Genomic DNA, 20,830 nt, shown 5'->3' on the forward strand with positions numbered 1-20,830 from the left:
GGATAAGCAAGATCATTGCTATTCTTGGAAATCCCAGGTGGCTCATATTACAGATGGCAAAGGCGAGCTGGGACTGGGCAATCTAAACAGGTAGTTAAAGTCAATTCCAAGTGAGAGGGAGGTCTCATTTGTGTCGGGAAAGACTGTAATTGTAAGTGAGGTGAAGAAACTTTAAAACCATGGTAACGGAGAACCGCCAGAAATGGCTGCACTAATTGCAAGCCTGTGCCCCGTGCTTCCTGACAGTGGGTACTGGGCTGAGTTCCCATGAGAGAGCAAAGCAGAGAGGAAATGCCACCGGGATGTGAATGAAGTTCATGCTGTTTATTACCCTAACCGATCAGCCTTTCCACTGTTCATTTTAGCTCAATGCTTTATGCAGCAAAGTGTTGATTATTACTTATCTGCGTGGTGTATATGTGTACATGTTCATGTCTGTACATGCAGACAGTGTACATGCATGTGTGTGCACATTGTGTGTGGAAGCTAGAGGTCAGAGTCAGTGTCTTTCTGAGTCCCTCTCCACCTCAGTTCTCGTGACAGGGTGTCTCACTGAAGCTGAAGTTCACCTATTTGACTGCAGTGGTTGGCAGTGGACCAGGGACCCACCCAGCTTCTGCCTTCCCGGCACTGAGATTAGAGGTGTTCCCAGGCTTTAATGTGGGTGCCAAGGAGCCAAACACAAGTCTTCCTACCTCTGTGGCAAGGCCTTAACTGATTGAACCATTACCCCAGCCCACAACAGTACTTTTAGGCCAAAGGACAAGTATTCTCCAAACCAGGTCTTCAAAATACGTGGAGTGTAAAAGTACGGTGGCGCTCCTGGCCCAAGTCTGAAGCCAATCTGTGTGCTCACCTAGATGCCTACTAACTAGCTTTTTTATACAAGTAGACACTCCAGATGGCCAGCAGTTGCCTGATTTCACTCAGTTGGCTTCTTACCCTGTGTATGACGACATAATAAATCAATGATTTAAAGGTTTAAGAAGGGCTTGCTAGAGAAAAGGAAGACCTTGCGGAGACAAGCTTAGGTTGTCCTCATTCAAACACTTCTATAGATTCACATACAAAGCATATGACGATAAAGGGCTGTCTTCCTTACACCATGTATAGTAGCAAAGTGTGAGGAAACAAGCTCGAAGGCAGAGGAGATGGCTCAGTCGGTAAAGTGCTTGTGTACAAGCGTGGGGATCTGAGTTTGAGCCCAAGCATTCACCTAAAACAAAGTGGTGTTGCATATTTGGAATCTCAGCACTAGTGGGAGGAGAGACAGGCAGGTCCCTGGGGCTCACTGGCCAGCTAGCCTCATCTAATGAGTGCACCCTAGATTCAAGTGAGAGAAAGTGTTTCTGGACTCCTCCTGAGGAACCATATCCAAAGTTGTCCTCTGACGACTTCTCTTTATCTCTCTCTCTCTCTCTCTCTCTCTCTCTCTCTCTCTCTCTCTCTCATATATATATATATAATTTATATATTATTATTAAATTTATTTTATGTGAGTTGGTGCAAAGGTGTCAGTTACAGACAGTTGTGAGCTGTCATGTGGGTGCTGGGAACTGCACCCATGTCCTCTCTGGAAGAGCAGCCAGTGCTCTTAAGCGCTGGGTTATCTCTCCAGCCGTCCTCTGACTTCTACGTGCACACGCATATATATATGAACATGTACACATCCCCATATAAGTTCAAAATTATTAATTTTAATTAATAATAAATTAGCTATATTTCAGAGGAAATCAGAATTATTTTGTAAATTTCTTATTTTAGGCCTAGGCAAATAAAGAAACATGGTTTGGTATTCCTGGTTTTCAGAGACTTCCAATTGAAGGCCCGCAGGACCTGCACACTTGGCTCGTCGGCTTGCCAGTGCATCTCTTGTCTATATCTCGGGTGTAAATATGCACTACTAACCACAGCTACAGGTGCCTGTCTTAGGTATGCCAGAGTAAAGAAGATAACTAGAAAAATGGGGTTTGAGGTAGATCCACCCTTTGAGATTAGATGTGGGAAGGTTCTGGGGAATACAAAAACTGTGTGCCTCTTCCCAGAATGCTTCTGGGGTTCCCTCGCCTTCCCACAATGTCATCCCTGACCTTTAGAATACTCAGTGACTTGGTCCTGAGTACATAGACCTCTTCACAACTCCTTTTTATTTCCCCTACACCTTCTTATGTAGACATGGTTCGTTCCTGTGAATCATGTGACCGTGGGAAAGTCACACTGTCTCCCAGTTCGTGAAGTGGAAAGAATGGCTACAAAGATCTCAGGGAAACCCCTCTCCCCTTGTGCTAGTTCACAAAACATTTCCTTCTGTCTGTGCTTCTGCTTTGGAGGCAGAAAGCAAGGCTTAGCTCTTTTTTAAGGCATGCATTGAGGATGCTTCTGTCTGCTGCCCGGTTCTGATGCGGAAATGTTGGGCGTCTGCTCTCTTCCTCGCTAGCTCCTACCTCACGCCTCCCCAGCTGTCTGTCCAAATCCTGCCCGCCCAGAGAAATGATTCATTCTCACCTCTTCTCAAGACTTGTTCCAACTCTTCCAGACCATCTCTCGCAGCTACAGGTAGAAACACCAAGTTTGGCATTGGCTACCTCCCTACTTATCGTCCTATCTGCCAATCCAAACCTGGACCCTCCTGTGGGCTTCCCAGACACCGATGCTTGCCTCGGCAAGCCACTGACACGATTTTTTCTATTCTACATTCCTAGAGCAAGAGGAAGCCAGGAGTCCATCCAGAACAGTCTTTGAGACCAGGGAGTTCACTCAAAACAGCCTTGTGAGATTATAAAACGATGAAGGAAACAAATTTAGCTCCCACAGCCTGGAGTAGAGTAAGGGAGGAAAAGGTCTAAGACAAGCAGGATCCTTTTCCCGAAGTCAACACGACCTTCAGTAGTTCAAAGAGACCATCCACTTAGGTATATGAGGAATAAGGAGATATTTTTCGCTCTCTCTTCTCATCCCACTCAATATACATCCCATCATTTCCCCCTCCTCCACCACCAAACAGATGGCATAGACCCCTACCAGAAAGTTGTGAACAACAAAAGAGTCTGTATTGAACATGAGAAAATTATTTCTTGTCATTTTTTTTCCTAGACAATATAGTCTACTGACAATTGGCATTACCTCTACCCTTGACTGGTTATACTAAGTAGTCCAAAGGCAATTTATAGTATATGGAAGATGTGCATAGACTATATTAAAATACTCTTCCATTTTCTATAAGGAACTTGAATCCCTTGGATTTTTGTGTCTGTGGAGGATATAATGCCAGTCCTTCATGGATGCTGTGGGATGACCGCTGCACTGCACATTTGGCAGAAATATAAGCAGTTATTGGGGGGGTCACGATATGTGTGTATGTGCATGCATGCACATACATGCACTCACACACGTGCTCAAAACCAGTGCTCATATCTTTACCTGCTGTCCTGTGACTTGTGGCTGCTTCTAATTCGTTCTCTTCCCAACACACATATCACCACCAGAGAAGTGTCAGTTGCCGCTATTAATTGTTATAAATTATTAATAACCCTGTCAGCTGCAGGGTTATTTAATATCCAGTTGTTTTTGCACTTTGACTCCTCTTCACAGTGCCTATTGCAGGACCCAAACTACTACACAGTCTCGAATAGGACCTTGACTCCAGAGAGCCAATAGGAAGCAGACAAGACATCCAGAGCGCAGGCTTGATCTAATGCCTGGCCCAGCTCTAGCACTTCAGTGAAGGCGGCTGGAGCAGTTAGTGGGTAGCAGCATGGATTCTGAGCCAGCGTGTCCTTTGTAACAGCCCTTTCTAGTTACCAGCATCTGGGGCCCTACGCCTCTGTCCTCAATTTCTCCATCGGTAAAGTGGTGATAACAAAAGCACTTAGTTCACAGAGTTCTTACAGGGATAGATGCATTGAAATGCTGAAGCTTACAGAGTTAAGGGCAGGGAAGCCGTAGCTGCTACTGTTAATAGTGGCCTCGCTTGTTTACTGCTGTTACCATTGACGACAGCACTTCTGCAAAGATGGAAGAGCCTACCATAATAAATGGAAATCTAAGGCACATGCAGTTCTGGGACTCACCCTCTCCCCAACACACGCAGAGACAGACACTTTGAAAGAGAAAGAAAGAACTCAAGGCAAAGTGCCCCTGGTTCCTGATGACCAGTGAAGGAACTGTCACACACTCTGACGTGGCCACTTGTTCCTGTCTCTTTCTCCCTGACTTTTTGAACCAGGAAGAAGGAAGGAAGCATGATAATCCTGAAGAACAGTTGAGACAGCTGTTAATGAGTCTGCTCAAGTGCAGCAGGAGAGTGGGCACACACCCAGGACCCGGGTCAGGCACTCACACTCTGCTGAAATACAGTAGGAGTGTGTGCACACACCCAGGACCCGGGTCAGGCGCTCACACTCTGCTGAAATACAGCAGGAGTGTGTGCACACACCCAGGACCCAGGTCAGGCGCTCACACTCTGCTTAAATACAGTAGGAGTGTGTGCACACATGCAGGACCCGGGTCAGGCGCTCACACTCTGCTGAAATACAGTAGGAGTGTGTGCACACACGCAGCACCCGGGTCAGGCGCTCACACTCTTCTTAAACACAACAGAAGTGTGCACATACCCAGGACCCAGGCCAGGCCTGCACACTCTCCTTAAATACAACATGAATGTGTGCCCATACCTGGGTCAAGAGTTCACACTCTGCTTTAATACAAGTAGGGGTGTGTGCACACACCCAGGACCTGGGCCAGGCACTCACACAATATGAACCAAATCCTCTGACTAAGTGGTTCACGTGTCAAAACAATGGACAGGAGCTAAGCACTCTTCTTTTCCTCACCCTTGGACACTCCTCCATTGTCTGTCCCACCCCCTGTGTTCGCAAGCAACACCTGTGAAAGCACTGGTCAAGTGTGTTCATAGGATATTTAGGTCCACCTTACCACATCCTAGCATTGGCATTCTGGGTGCATTTGACAAATATTCCCAATAAAAACTTCGAATGAAAGGCTTCTTTCATATTGATTGGGGTGGGGAGTTCACTCAAGGAAAAAAATCTAAAAGTGGAGATACAGGAGGTAGCCCTGACATGCGAAGAAACCTTGAGTTTGAGACAACGAAGAAGTCCACCCATCTGTTGGTTAGAGAGAAGCGTGGAGAGAGAAGCCCCTTAAAATGGTTGTTCCAGGACTGCTTCTGGTCTTTGACCAAGGAAGCAGTGTCTGGCCAAATCTTAGCAGGGGCATGATATCTTTTTAGGAGTTTGCTATGACTGCACAGGTCTAATCCGTCTCTAGTCAATCATTACTGAATTAACTCTCTTCCTTTGAGACTAGTCATTATATAGTGTGGGGGTGAAGGATGGAGTTAGACCTAGACAAGAGGGTCCAGGATGAAGAGGTGCAAAGCCTGCCTGTGTTTGAGAATGTCCTTAGTGCCATGACCGGTGTTGAAACTTCCGGTTATCAGGTTCCCTGCCGGTATCACCATGAGTAATTCAACACTGAAGGAAAGAGTTAAGAACCTACCGTGGGCTGGAGACAGCGCCTGGTGCTAAAAATATGCCAAGGCTGAAGAAGATGCAAGATGGCTATGATTAGAATTGGCCTAAAGAAGCTCAAAACCACAACCCAGTGTTTGGAAATAGGAGCCACGTTATTAGCTGGTCCAGAGCGTCCGTCAGGAAGAGCACCTCAGAAGCCTCCATATGTAGTTATATCATAAAGGAAGAAAACAAAAACAAATCAAACAAATGAACCAAGAAGGCAAAAGCTGAGGTGTCCATGGAATAGGCTACAGAAAGTAACTAGCTTGGTGAAGACAGCAACGCAAAAGGTGAAATAAACCCCGGGTTCACATGTTACTCAGCTCCGTGAGTTGCCAAATGTAAAACTTTAATCAACATCTCTATCTTCCTAGGCCTCAGCTTCCTCATCTATAAAACTGGAGTACATTCGCTCAGCTTATAAAAATGCATTAAATGAGAGGCGTAACCTTCTTGGTCAAGGACTGGCCCAAAGTCATCAACCTGCAAAAGACAGGAGCTGTCCTTATCCTTGAGCCCATTTGTCCTCCTTCTGGGGATTATGCAAGTGACAAGAAGGGGCACTATGAGAAATCCCGGCTTTGGGGTGGCGTGAACTTCACGGAGGCTTTGGTTTCTGAATCTTCACGAGTTCTCTGGTTGGGCAGAACATGTTGGCACAGTACACTCTTGTGTCTTGGCTTACACGATGTGCAGATACGTTTCCTAATTCTCCCACATCTGCCCAACCCACAGCTTTACTGCGTGAGTCACAGCTGGTCGGTAAATAATGGACTCCAAGGAGGAAGAAAAACGCCAGCAAACTTCCCCACACCCTTTCTCAGCACAGAGCCCGTGAGGCCGTACATCCCTTGTGGGCAAAGCTTCCCCCACAACCCTTACTCCTCTTTCTTCTCCTTGTTCCATCTTGGAAAAAATAAATAAAAAGGAGAATATGACAAGGGGAATTCCAGGTTAGTTTACACAAAAGTTGGGGAGCAGCATTTGTTTGCACAAGGGGGAAAAAACCTTACAATTACCACAGAAAGCAGTGCTCCCAGGAGCTCAGCAGCGCTCTCTCTCTCTCTCTCTCTCTCTCTCTCTCTTACACACACACACACTCACACACACACACACACACACACACACACCACCACCACCACCACCACCACCAAGTGGGGCTTCCCAGGACAGACAGCTGCTGAGGGAAAACTCAGAACACAGACTCTTCTAGGCTCAGGCTAAATCTCCTTCCAGAAGACTCCAACTCCTGGAGTGAGGATAGAGGCAGGGATGGAGGTGTGGAGGGTGGCTCATGAAAAGATCCCAAACTTCATCACAAACCATTTTGCCTTTTACTTTTGCTTCACATTGTTGGAACCAACTCTCTAAAGGGTCCTTTACCCAGCGTCCCCCAGGAGCCTACCAAGTAAAATGTCAACGGTAACCTCCATCTCTGGTAATAACGATGATGACACCTGTGGCCACCAAAGGTGGCCTTGAAGATTTGCACCTGCTCCTGGAGCTGGATGACCACAGTGACGTGGAGAAGAAGCAGGACATTCTGTCACTTGTTCTCTCCACACACACAAAAAGAACAGTGCTTAAATTGGGGGAACTGCCTGATTTGTTTTAAAAGGAGGTGGTATAGAAATAAGTTGGGTAAATGACAGAGGTGGAGGAGACCGACACCCTGAAGAAGGTCAGACCTACAATGTCCCACATGAAATTATTCTTAGGTGGTTGAAGAGTCTTAGTGGAACCAGCTATATTCCTTTCCTTTTGGGAGCCCGGGGGTAAATTAAAAGGGTGAGTTCTTTTTTTAAAACTGCATCTAACCACAATGACTGCATCCTTCTCAATCGTCAAATGCCCCCCTCAGCTTACCTTGTGGTTCTAACCCTCCCTTTGAAAGCTCTCAGCAGAGTTCATAAGAGGCTTCCGTGAACTTTGAATTGTTCTAATTTCAGCATAGTTTGGAGGCCAAGAAGCTAAGAGCTGCCTTTCAAAACAGGAGTGGAGGTTTTTCATAAGAGGACGTGACCTCGGGCTTTCTCCACTTGACCAGATCTGTGCATTGCAGCAATCGGCACCACAATCTTCCTAATGCCATCGAAAGGGGGAGATAACTGCACTGATGATTACGCTCATCTGGCTCAAAAGCCTTCTAAAAGCAAAGACGTGGAGACACAAGCTGTCCTGGAGTATGCACACTCTGCAATGGTTGATATGGCCAGTCTCCATGGAAACAGCAAGCTCTCCTCATTGTCTTCATGTTAGCAATGACCCTTGGCTCTCCCCTGTAACCACTAGAAATGTAGATGTCTGATGTAGCCTTTCACCTAAAACTTGAGGGAAATTACTAAAGAGTTAAGTAGTGGCTTTGCTTCTTGGCCCTGCCCTACTTCTTTTGGAAGTAGAAGGGATGATGGAGAAATCAATAAGCACAATCCATTCATGGAAGGAAGGTGGAAATAAAAGAGATGCCAAATAACTTACAATTGATAAATCTTTAAGGATGTGCAAGAGAGAAGAAATGGTCTGGGATCATGCATTGAACTTCAGACTGGTGTGTATGACATCTCATTTGCCTGTAATAAAATTGTGTGTGATGAGCAGAACACACAAGTCAATCCAGCTGACTAAATAGCTCCTGGTCACACAGCGATCACAGTTATTCATACATGTGTGTATGGCATACGTGCATACGCAGGCGTGTTCACATACACACACACATACACGTCGACATATTTCACTCCAGGTCTCTCGGTTTTTTCCCAGGCATTTAAGGACAGCTCCCTTCACTTGTTGAATCCGTAAGTAGTGTACTAAAAGAGTAAGCAGGTGTATTACACCAAAAGTCTTCTGAAATATTTGGGGACAAGAATCTAATGGATCATTAACACTTCTAACATAGAATAAAAGAAAAGTATATATATTACTAGCCAAAAACTCATACAGAAAGGGTGCTGTACTTCAAAGATATATTTGGAGCCAGAGTGGTTATTTTTATATGGTCATATGCCTAAAGGGTTGGTCTGTCTGCCTCTCTATTTACCTTCCATTAATATTGCTTTAGGAAGCAGATTCAAACTATAGCAGAAAGCATTTGCATCCCTTTATAACTGTGTTGCTACAACAATGACAACAAAAGTATTCCCTGAACAGTTGACCTTATTTTCCATACCAAACTTGATTTCATTCTCTATAATCCAAATTTACTGTTTAAATATGGGCATCCCAAAGAGAAGCGTTGGTGTTTTTTTCAAATGCTATGATCTGATGGCATCCGCGAAATTTGCATGTCTCCTTCTGAAGTGACCCCTTCAAAGCGGGCACTACTGAAACAGCTGTGTGGATCCAGTTTTATTAAAAATTCAGCTGCATTACTTCATAGTGGCGCTTGAATAGGACACCTTTCTCCCGATCTTTCACAAGGGACCCAACGACACAGGAAAAGGAGGACACTGGGAGACTTAAAATCTCCTCACCCTGCAGACAGCAGTGCTGGCAGCTGACCCCACCACTCCTCAAAGGACTGTGAGATATCACTATGCACTGCCCTTCGTATTCCAGGGCATCCAGCACGTCATGATAAATGCTAAAACAAGTACTGGCTGCTCACTGAACCTCACTTTGCTGCCTTGTTTTGTTTTGTTTTGTTTTGTTTTAAGTTGAGTAACAGAATTGAAGTCCCGGCTTTTGTTCTTGTTCTAACTTCCATCAGAATGATCTGAGGTAAATAGTTTTTTCCTCTCCCAGAGGAGATGTGGTTAGATCTTGGGTACTCTAAAGATCACCAAGCTAACTCTTTTATTATCTTTTCTGGGCCTTTTCCTTACAGGCAGTATCGCCGCCATCACTGTGACAGTCATCGCTGTGGTGTTGTTGGTGTTTGGAGCTGCCGCATACCTAAAGATCAGGTGAGACTCTCCTTCCTTCTTGAAAAGAACAAGATTCCTATGAGGCGCCAGGATAAAGGCTGTTTCGCCATGGGCTTGCTCTGTGAGGGGCATCTCATCCCTCAGAAATACTGTCAGGGAAGTGAACGTGGCCAATAGACTAGCCCCACGTTAGACAGGGACGGACAGTTTATAGAAAACACTTGAGTATAGGCACGGTGATGCCACTAGAGTTTGGAGTCTCTGTGCAGGCGCTCTGCCCTGAGATCACGTGATTACTCCGGGGAAAGCCGCGCGCGCACCTCTGGGAATTAAGGCTCCCTCAGCTGTGGGCTGGGACGGAGGGCAGAGCCACTGGTTGCTCAGTCCTGATGTTCTTCATGCTCATTGATTAATTGGCAATTCATCTATTCAAGGCATGTTTATTAGTCTAGCCAAAATATAAAAACTAAAAGGAAAACGTAGCATTTTCTAGAAAACTGGGCTTTGGCACCAGATTATGGCCCTTTATTGTTAGTTTTAAAAACATTTTCTCCTATGAGGTGAAGGTGAGCATAGAGGGTAGATGCGATTTTATGTCCTTAGCCAGACAGAAAGTTACAATACACTTCAAGCCCTGTCCTTATTTCCCGTCACTCTGTAAAAATCCAGACGTTCTCAAAGTTATGTTCCTCATGTTGAGACACACACACACACCATACAAACACACACACAGACACACATACATTAGACATAGATACACACACACTTAGAAAACTAGCATGCCTTTACAAATTGTTCTGTGCGCTGATGAAAACTCTGTAAAAAAAAAAAAATGCTGTTTTTAAACTATATTTCTCTCCAGCCCTAACACCAGATAAATTTGGGGGTAAAATTGAATGAATCTCTGCTTTTCTCCTCTATGTCTCTCTTTTCCAAACGTAGAAAGCCCACGGTGACTTGAGCATAGGGTACTGCTTATGTATTGATCCATCCACATTTGACACTGTAAACGTAAGGATAAGGTAGTCACACCCAAGCATTAGAAAACCCCTAAGGAAAACCCCTTTCTACTTCTCCATTATGTTTTTGTAGGGAAAGTGGTGATATAAGTAGGTTAATTGTTTTCATGAGTCTTAGACAATGCTAAAACCCATTCAAGTGTTATCTTGCCAGATTCTTGGAAAATACCTCCGCCTGAGCCTTCACCAAAAGTATAGTCAGCACCATTGATGTCTGCCCCTCCCTGTATGTGTGTATATGTTGTATATGTGTGCGTGTGTCTGTGTGTGTATGTGGATATGAGTATGTGTGTGTACATATGTGTGTGCATGCATATGGGTAACATTAGGCTTGCCTTTGCCTAGAAATTTGTTTTGCTTCTATCATCCCATATTCCTAAGGACAATAGCATGCAAGTGTTCTCTTATCTGGGGGACTCTTATCACCTGGCTACCAACTGAAATTCCAGGTCACGCGGGAGCTATTAGCTTACGGCCTATACCTACAGGTTACATCCCTGGCACAGCCAACGTCCCTGTGAATGCAAAGCCACTGGAAAAGGCACCTTGCCTCCCAAACCCAGCGCGCCTTGCCAGCTCTGCTGATGGGGCTTTACCTTCCCCTTTCTCCCCAAGGGCTCGTTTCCGCTAAAGGCATCGGTAAATTTATTAGCCGTTCGTTTTCACGTGTCTGTTCTCCAGTGACCTCTGACCTCCAGTCTTATCAGTGTCTACTGCCTGGAATACTGTGTCTTTTAATGCCCAGAGCCTTCATAGGATGTGGCTTATAAAACTGACCTTCCCGAACTTTCTTAAAGCTCTCCTGCTATGGACCCATCTTGAGCGCAGGAGTTTCAAGTGGAAGGGGAGAACAGGAGCTCCTCATTTATGCTCAGCACCACACTGGCCTTTCTCCTGTAGCTGTCGAGCTCGTCTTGAGATTGGAATGATGGGTGTCAAGTGCCAAAGAGGCCATAGCTTGGTAGTAAGCGCAGGACCTATGGACAAGCATCTCAGTCTGCCCTGTGCCATAATGAGACACTTAACTCCGGAGTATGGAGGATTAAACCGGGAAAGCTGCGCATGTTCAGTGGGGAGGCTGAGGGGAGCTGCTGGGGGCGGGGCGGCTGATTGCTGTGTTACCCATCGTTCTCAGAACCCAGCATCTCACAGGATGCTCGGTGAGATGGTAGATTCCAACAAGCGGCTGGCAGAATGACTGTGTCCTTGGCGTCCCCACTTGGTCGTCACAAAGGATTCACAGTTGTGTGACTGTGTGCTGTGTGGCAACTTCCTTGCGATGCTCTTCGTCAACAAGGTTGCGTCTGTGGTAGACATTCACAAGCAGACATCCCAGGCAGTCTCCACTCCAAGGCTCATTTGCAAATTTAATGGGAAGCGGAGGCCCTCCCTACCTCGTGCAGGAGGGTGCCTTTAATTAGTGAGGATTGAAGAGTGCTGTAAGTCAGTTGTGTTTTGTGGAAATGGCTCAAATCTGCTCCGCTAGGAGATAAGCGCCCCACACAAGAGCCCACATCTGCAGAAGTGGCTGGCGCTGTGATTACGTGCGTGGCTAACCTTTCACAAAAACTCACGTCATCTCGATTTTTAAACACAGCAGGGCCTAGTTCTCCACGTGTTTTTATTAGAGGTTCGCTGCCTTGCTTTGTGTCTCACGGTGACTGCAGACAGCGTCTGCTTGTTCTTGGGTTTCCTGACAAGCCCCGGCCAGCTGCCAAGGCCAGGGTCGTTTAGAATTTGTCCTCCGCATGCTATTTTCCAGGTTAGCTTTTGGAGGTCTGGGGGTCATTTGGCCCTAGCCCCTCTGTGGCTTTCTGGGCTCTGCTGAATAAAATTGCCAGTGGGGGTGGAGGCAAATCACAAACAATTCCCAGTGATCCTGATCCTGATTCAGTGCTCTCGACAGGGTCCTTACATCCGCGTTTCTAACTAGCTCACCGAGGATGCCCAAGTCGATGGTCCAAGAATCATATTTCAAATAATTCCGCTTCATCCTTATACCCTGACACTTCTAAGAAACACTCGGCTGTGGAGGTCCCCTAGATGCACAGCCCTGTCCCTTCATGCCTCAGTGACTCTGAGTGAACTAAGGGGTGTTTGGTTTATCCAGCCTTTTAATTCCCACATTTCCTGGCTCTAGAGAGGCCTCCTCTTGTAGCCTCTTCCTTACCGAGTTCCTGGACGCACCTTCCAGCTGCCTTCCACTTCCTTTCCAGGAAATAACCATGGGTTCCAGCCTCTTCCACTGGAGCCATAAAAAGCCTCTGGGCCCCCACCCAAGTATGACATGAGAGCTTTAGAATATAGCTCACTGCAAGGGACTACAGTTGGTCAACAGCAAGAGTAATCCTAGAGGCTGGGTCGCCTGTCGGGGTGCAGGTGTGAGGAAGTGGGAGCCACTTGTGTAACCCACACAGGCTTTCACTAACCACTTCTCCAAAACTGGGTCTCCAGCCCTCATCTGTGGTGATGGTCTGACCGTGGGATGGTGTCTCACCGATAACTAACTGTAGTGTGAAAGTGATTGGCTATTGGAAGATATGTTTGGAAATAATAGCTTTGAGGAAAAAAAACAGACTGTGCAAGAAGATTTTGAAAATAATGTCTGGAAATGTGCCCATCGTGGGGATTTTGGTAGAAAGAAACAGAACTGTAAACTCTGTAAACTCTGCCACTAACTTGCTGGGGTAACACTGCCTGGCCCCCTGTGGCCTCAATTTTCTTAGCTTTAAAACTATGTCCCAGAACATTAATGTCCTAACTTGGACAGATCGTTACGCAAAGCACAGACCTTAGATGATGCTGACGGGCACCACTGTCATGGCTGCCTGCAATATTCAATTTTCCATGAATTGAAACATTCAATGTGAAAAGTCAATTGTCTTTTTAACAGGGACCTGGTAGATAAAGCACAAATGTGTTTGGTGTTCCCATCCCCAAGACTTTGCCCTCGTTCCCACCTCTATCTTTAGGATATGTTCCAGACATCCATGGGACTCATCCCTAGTCTCCTCAGGTGTCTACTCAAATGATGCCTTCATGAGTCCTTCTCGGCCACCATTCAGAACTGCAAAGCCCACCTCCCACTGGGAATGCCTCATGCCTTGCTTTATTTTCCCCATGACACATAATTATTTGTAACATAGCTATTATGCCCCATCTCAGAACGTAAGGTCCCTGAAGACAGGTATTTAAGTGTATCTAGTTGGTCAAGGTGTCCCTAGGTTTCCAAAATCGGGTCCCTTAGACTATGTTTTTAATCAACAGTTCACTGAAAGGATCCAGGCAGGGATGTGGTCATTCGACATTGGGAGTCACTGGTCTAAACTGAAAAAGGAGACAATGACCACCACACCAGACATCTTTGCTAATGGAAGTCAGGGCTTAATTACTGATGGCTAATGAGTGTGGCATTTTCCCCAAAATAAGCCCTATCATAATGTCTGTGTTTCCTTCCTGCTTAACTCATGGTAAGCACTGATGATTGACAAGTGGGTCTCCCCTGCCAAAAGAGTGGGGTGGAGGCTTTGCCAAGAGCTGGGATGTGCCCTTGGAAAACCAGCAAGGGTTTTCTAAAAATTTTTGTTTAGACTCCAAGAAAGTGAAGCACCACACTTAGCATCAAGGACAATAAAGTAACGACAAGAAGAGAAGAAAGTAAAACAAGAGACTAGTCCATATTTTCCCTCTCAGGGTCTGCCTTTAGCTAACTGAACCTTGTGCACAGTAGAAGCACAGAGGAGAAGGTAGTGCCATTGACTGGGGGCACTGTGGGCTCTGAGCTAAGTGCTGCAGAGCCACAGCGTAGCATGGGGTCTGGCTGTAATTCTCCCCCTCCTTCCTCTCTCTAAGTCGTGTGGAGCCTTTGACCTCCAGCATTCTTTACTGATTTTTCCCCGCATTGCCAGCTTTGTATAACATTGCCACAAACCATAAGAACCCTCTCTAGTATTGACCACATTGACAGCTACATAATTTCTTTGCTACTAGATATAAACTGTCGCCTCCAAATATTTACACTATAACCATAACATCAAGCTTAACACATTAAGTGTACAGATAGTTACCGATAGTTTATTTAAGAGGAACCAATTCATAAATGAAAAACACAGGGCAGGTGTGTATCTGTATTGAGAAATCACATAAACGAAATTGCTTTTACCCAGGAATAATGTCACTCATGCCGACTGCTCCACAGATTGAAATTAGATAAAGGATATTGTCCTACAGAGTCAAAAGAAGGTTTTTATTATCAGGTCCCCCATAAATAATAGTGACAAAGCCCTCTAAACTCCTTCTGTCTGCCTTTCCTAACGTTAGCCAAGGAGGACTTTGTTCTTTTATGTCTTAGACTCTGCCTGCACATGCCCCTCTGGAAAGTGAACCACATCCAATCAAAATGGGCCATGACTTAAGCTCTGGCACTAAGCACCAACTATTCTCCCCTCATCAGGTCCCACAACTGAGTTTTTCACTTCCTCTGCCCACAACAACCTCTGATTTACCCAAGCCCAGCCTGAACCCCCACATATCCAGTACTTGTTCTGGCCCTGAATGTGTTAAGAGCAAACCCTGCAGGTTCAGTGCATTCCTCTTTTTTTTTTTTTTTTTTTTTTTTTTTTTTTTGTGTGTGTGATAGATTAGGGATTATTTTTTTTTTTTTTTTTTTCTTTTATTTATTTTTTTATTCTTTTTTAATTAAAATTTCCACCTGCTCCCCGTTTCCCATTTCCCTCCCCTCCTCCCAAATATTGCCCCCTCCCCCCACTCCCCTCCCCCTATCCCCACTCCTCTTCTCCTCCCCCCACACCATTCCCCCTCCCTCTCGATACTGAAGAGCAGTCCAAATTCTCTGCCCTGCGGGAAGACGAAGGTCTTCTATCTACGTCCAGGAAGGTGAGCTTCTAAACAGGCTAAGCTCCCACAAAGCCAGTTCATGTATTAGGATTGAAACCTAGTGCCATTGTCCTTGGCTTCTCATCAGTCTTCATTGACCGCCATGCTCAGAGAGTCCGGAATCAACCCATGCTTATTCAGTCCCAGACCAGCTGGCCTTGGTGGGCTCCTAATAAATCAGTTCCACTGTCACAGTGGGTGGGTGCATCCCTCGTGGTCCTGATTTTTTTTTTCTTTTTATCCCTCCCTCCCCATTTTGGTTTATCCATACCCCTCGTATTTCTTTCCTCACTCAGCAGTACTCATTGTTCAGATGTAAAGGTGAAGAAACGGAAGCCAGTTCGAGTGCTTTTCTTCATTCTCCTCATGTTTGTAATGTAGATGCCTCTTTCAAAGCAGCGAACTCAGGGCTAGCATTGTCCCAAGGGCCCAAAGGAACCCACAAACTAAGATCTGGTGGCCAGAGGAGTGTTAGTCCTTTGACCTCACTTTGCCATAGTAACATTTTATAAGATTCAAATGACAAGAATGTCAGAAACCGGATTTCTTCCTATGCCTGGAGTACAGCTTTGGTAGTTCTGCGCTCTGTGTCCCTGTGTCAGGCTTAGAATGGGCCTGTGTGAGCTGCATTATAATAAAAGTTACAAAGGCCAATGTTTATTGTGTGCCAAGCCTTTAAAACGCATTACCTCATTGCCTCCTTCTAACAACTTCAGTGCATTTTTTTAACTGTCCATTTCATAAATGAAGGAACAAAGGGGTCAAAAACCTACTCAGGACATACATCTATTGACCAAACTGACAGTTTATGAGAATAAAATTATATGAAAGAGATTAAAATGCCACAAGACGTTAAATTACCTTCAAGGTGAAGCAGGGGCTCTCTATCAATGAAGGCACAGAGTTATTAGGAATATGTTTGCCAGACTTAGAGCAGTAAAGTCGCGCTGGAGCACAGGGTGGATGCCAGCGTTAGAACGCCTGGGGTTTTTTTTCTCATGGGGCAGCTCCTGTGTCTCAGTTATCCGACTAGTGATTGTTTGGAACAGGAGGTTTTTAAGTAAGTGGAGGGGTGGCCATGACTAGCACGTGATCTTCACCTACCAAAATGGCCTCTGCTCTTCCTGTGTATCGAAAGGGCTGTCGCGTGTCTAGGCTGCTCCTTGTGTGCCCTCTCTTTCCCACACCCACACGATTGTGAGCTGACAGTGTAAACAGACTGTTGTGGGACATTTTCAAGTTTCCATGGATAAAGATAGTGTCCCCCGAGTCAGCTTACAGGAACTCTACCGGAACCCTGAAACAAATACAGCGAGGGTCTTTTCTGACAAACTGCCGCCTCTGCCAACCCCTGGCTGATGTCAGTGAGCTGCAGGGGAAGAGCAAGTGTTTTAGTAGCCTATGGAAGTGGAGCAGAGGTCTTTTGTGTCCCTCCAGTTGTGTTTCTACTTTGCTTACTGTTCGCTTCTGACTAAGAGAAGACTTTGGGGATTGGGCATGTTTTTCTGTGCTGTAGTTAGCATCCATGATTTCCAATTCAGTCTCAGCCCCCTGGGTATAAATTCAGCTCTTATCCCTCAGGTTCCCAGAGTCTGATTGTCACCTCAGCCCAGCAAAGAGGGCAGCCTACCCAGGCTCTGATGGGGCATTGACATTGTGGGCGGCTATGACATGTGTAAGAATTCACACACTAGCATGAACCTCAGAGGCACCATGTGTGTGTTTATGTTGTTGTTTCGATTCTGTCACTCATTTTAGTCTTTAAATGCCCATGCCATTCCCAGGGAAGCACCCGTCTTTGTGAAGAGATTCGCTTTTGTGAGAACTCAAGATACAGATACGTCTTTGTCAGCTCCCGTGTCTTCCGTAGACCATTATGGATGACTTAACGTGTGCCAGATCTTGTAGATGCTAGAAATAGAACCATGAATAAACATAACAGGCAAATTATAGCTACCCTCACGAAACACGTAGTCTAGCTGAAGAAGAAGAGTAATTACAGAGCAGATCAATTACACTTCCCGAAGGCCGTTTTCCTCATCAGAGAAACACTTCTTTCCCCCAGTCTTGATTTTGAGGATCTACTAAAAACTGAGTCTAGACTCACTTTATAAATGACAATGAGACACCAAGAGCAGTGGTAACAGCAGTAGCGTCTGTGACTGTGTAGATATTGCTCTAGGGAAAATTAGTCCCGGGACCTATATCAAGATTGCGGGCCCCTAGCTTCCCTTCCCTTCCTTTCTTACTGGACAGCTGAGGAGATGGAGCCTCCCCTCCCTTCTCCTGCACTGAAGGTGAAGGAGAAAAAGACTCAGCCAATCTCAACAGAAAAGGCCAGGCCGGCTCCTAGGCGGATGTTGATAACTAGGGTCAGCATAGTCCAGGCTTTTCCTGCTAGCCAGTCCCATGCCTTTCCCTCCACAGACCTGTGAGCATCCTGGGTTCAGGCTACGGGTATTAACTTGTCCTCAGATGGCACATCTACAAGTGACATCATCTTCTTCTCACACAGGCATTCCTCCTACGGAAGGCTGCTGGACGACCATGACTACGGGTCCTGGGGAAACTACAACAACCCGCTCTATGACGACTCCTAACAAAGGAAGGTGGCTGGGCACAAGAAATAGCGGTCCTTTATTTATAAGTGCTTATCCAGTAGAATTAATAACAAGTACTTGATGCTCATTGAACGACAATCGCAAGCCCTGTTTTGTTGGTATGGTTGGTTTTTTTGTTGTTGTTGTTTTGTTTTTGTTCTGTTGTGTTTTCTCCTCCCTCTCCTCTGGCTGCTACTACAACATCCCCCTTCTGATACAAAAGAACCATTTTGTACAGGCCAATCGAGGCCGATTTGCAGCTGGCATGGGCCATCTTTGCACTGACCAAGCTGGACACCATGAAGTGGTGGCTGCAGCCCCCACCGCAAGACCCATCGGAAGGACTGAGGAAAAGGGCTCGGGCTGCCCTGTTGGGGATTTAATTTGAGGGGAACTTTTGGTTTGGGTTAATTCTTAAACTTCTCTATAGGAAATTACATGGAGGATCAGTGGGGAGAAGAGAAAGGAATCCCTGGAGGCTATCACCCTGTGTGGAGGATGCAAGGCTTTCTTGATTTCTTTGTAATCTTTCTTTGCCTGGCTGTGTCTGACAGGACGCCTACTTGGTCCTACAAGCAGATAGACAACTCTTAGCTGCCTAATTAGGAAAGATGAAAGACGGCTGTACCCAGGAGGAGCCCAGCAGGCAGGAGCAACGCGGCCCAGCAAGCTGCTGTCAATCTTAGCACGCTCTCAACCTGTTCTCCCCATCCAGGCCACTGGAAGGCCATGGGGATCCCTGCCCACTCCCCATGCAGGCCACTGGAAAGCAATAGGGATCCTAGCCCATTCCCCATCCAGGCCACCGGAAGGCAATGGGGATCCCAGCCACTGGCTTTCAGAACAGTTACAACACAGTTTGAAAAGAGAGACTCAGAGGTGAGCTTGAAGAACAGCAAGGGAGAGGAATGTGGACAATAAGGATGGGGGAAGAAGGGAGGTACCAAAGCTCACAGGGACCCTCTTGAAGGAAGGAGGAGCCAGCTCCCCATGGTAGTGGGAGATACTTAAATCCTGGAGGAGCCCAGAGAACTATCACTTTGCATACATAAAGCAACGGGTTGGGGAATGGCTATATGCTGTTTTAAAACAATGTTTAAAAAGACAATTAACCTTCCATAGGAAGTAGACACCGAGAATTACCTGTTTATTCCCCCTAACATCTACCTTACTCATTCTTCCTTTTAATAAAAGAACACCGCTGGGTCTCTAGTCTCAAACCTGTACAACAAATTTTGAGAAATAGCCATTTTCCTTCACCGGCATTCATTTATTTCACTTATTAACCATCAGGAAGTGATTTTGTCTCCCCCGGCCCCCAGCCAGGAACATTTGAAAATGTCCGGTGGCCATTTTTGACTGTTACTACTTATCTTGAAACACTACTAAGGGGTGGAGGCTGTGGTTCCTTTGCACAGGATGAGCTGTGACCACAAAGAGCCTCCTAGGCCGACACATCAAAGGCTGACATTGAGACTGAGATGTCTTGTGATGTCCTTGTGATGTCAAAAGAAACTCACACATCAGTAAAACCCTTTCATTTTTAACAAAGTGAAACATCATTTTTTTTTCTCCAGAGTGGTAGCTCGTTGACTGATAGGTTGCTTTCCAGCATGTGCAGTTGCCTTATATTGTTGGTGTTTCTAGAGAGCTTCGCTACAGGGCTGCACTGCTGGTCAGCAGCATCTGATCCTGGGACCCAGCATCTTATGCTCCGATTTCATGTAGTAGAGAGCATGTGTCTTAAAATATGTTACCATGTCCTATGATGTCACAGAGAACAAGAAACCATCAGTTTTTAATTCCTCAGACAGATCCTGCCCCATGATTCTGTTGGAAAAAAAAAAAGAACACTATAGTGCTATCCTCTACCCCTCTGGTGTGGAGATTACAAATAGGGGTACTGCCCACAGCCTGCCATCCAGGTGCTGGGGGAAAATCTTCCTAAATCTCAGAGGTGCCAAAAGGAAAGAGCGATCATCAGAGGTCGTCTGCAAGCAGAGAGGGGTTTGCAGAAATTAAGATAACCCTGAATATGAACACACAAGGGCACACACACGAACCTCCTCATAAAAACTATAAGGGTATGCCCTCTGGCCATGCTTGACATTAACAGCTGTCCCTCATTGCTACCCTGATCGCTTCTCAAGTCTCCAGTTAGGCAAAGGACAGGGCATTCTACATCTCATTTTCCTCCCCCAGCCCAAAACCTTTTTGACACATGACACAAAGCTCTCCATGAAACACTTTAGGAGACTGTACTTCAGGAATCCCTTCTGGGGTCAGTCCTAGGCCAGAGGAACCAGCTTCCCTCCCAGGATCCTCACCTGTTAGAAACCAAGGACACACCAAGAATTGTTTTTTTTTTATGCCAAAGGATGCCATTGTGCATGAACACGTGACTGTTTTTGCTCTGATTAACTTCCAATTGCTTCCAGCAAAACACAGCGCAGTCATATGCATTGAGGTGATGGCGTCCCCTCAAAACTCAAAGCATGACCCTTGCTTTGTTTGATAGTATAAAATGTGTACATGTGAGAATTTACTTTGCCAAATATATTTTTCTTCTCTTGAATTGGTCTAGAGAGATCCCAGCGTCTTTATTCTACAAACGTTGCTACACACACACACAGAGAGAGAGAAACGCATACACTCACACATGCACACACACCCCTCTGTAATATATGCCAATAATTGATATCTTTTACCTCAGGGAGAGTTAGTTCAAGTCTATACAAGGGAAATTAGTGGCCCTAGTAAATCTAAACAGTCACACCCCATCATGGATAGGACTGGCTCAATGCTTTAGAGAGAAAGTCAGAGAAGAAAGTGAGCTAGGAGCCTCTTCTAAATGGACTGCCAAGTGACCAGAGAATGATATGCAACTCTGCTTTCTTTTCCTGGGACCCTAGTGG

The 20,830-nt window shown here is 45.8% G+C and overlaps 1 protein-coding gene across 1 annotated transcript in view; it reads left to right on the forward strand.

The window, feature by feature from the left end:
• Parm1 (prostate androgen-regulated mucin-like protein 1) overlaps nt 1-19,766 on the forward strand; it is a 91,120-nt gene extending 71,354 nt beyond the window's left edge. Inside the window, exons 3-4 of the mRNA XM_057772708.1 lie at nt 9,361-9,439; nt 17,831-19,766. Coding sequence (XP_057628691.1) covers nt 9,361-9,439; nt 17,831-17,915 — 164 coding nt within the window. The 3' untranslated portion in view covers nt 17,916-19,766. The remainder of the gene's footprint in view (nt 1-9,360; nt 9,440-17,830) is intronic.
• Nucleotides 19,767-20,830: the final 1,064 nt, after the last annotated feature.

Source organism: Chionomys nivalis, chromosome 6, assembly GCF_950005125.1.
Source record: "Chionomys nivalis chromosome 6, mChiNiv1.1, whole genome shotgun sequence".
NCBI lineage: Eukaryota > Metazoa > Chordata > Mammalia > Rodentia > Cricetidae > Chionomys > Chionomys nivalis.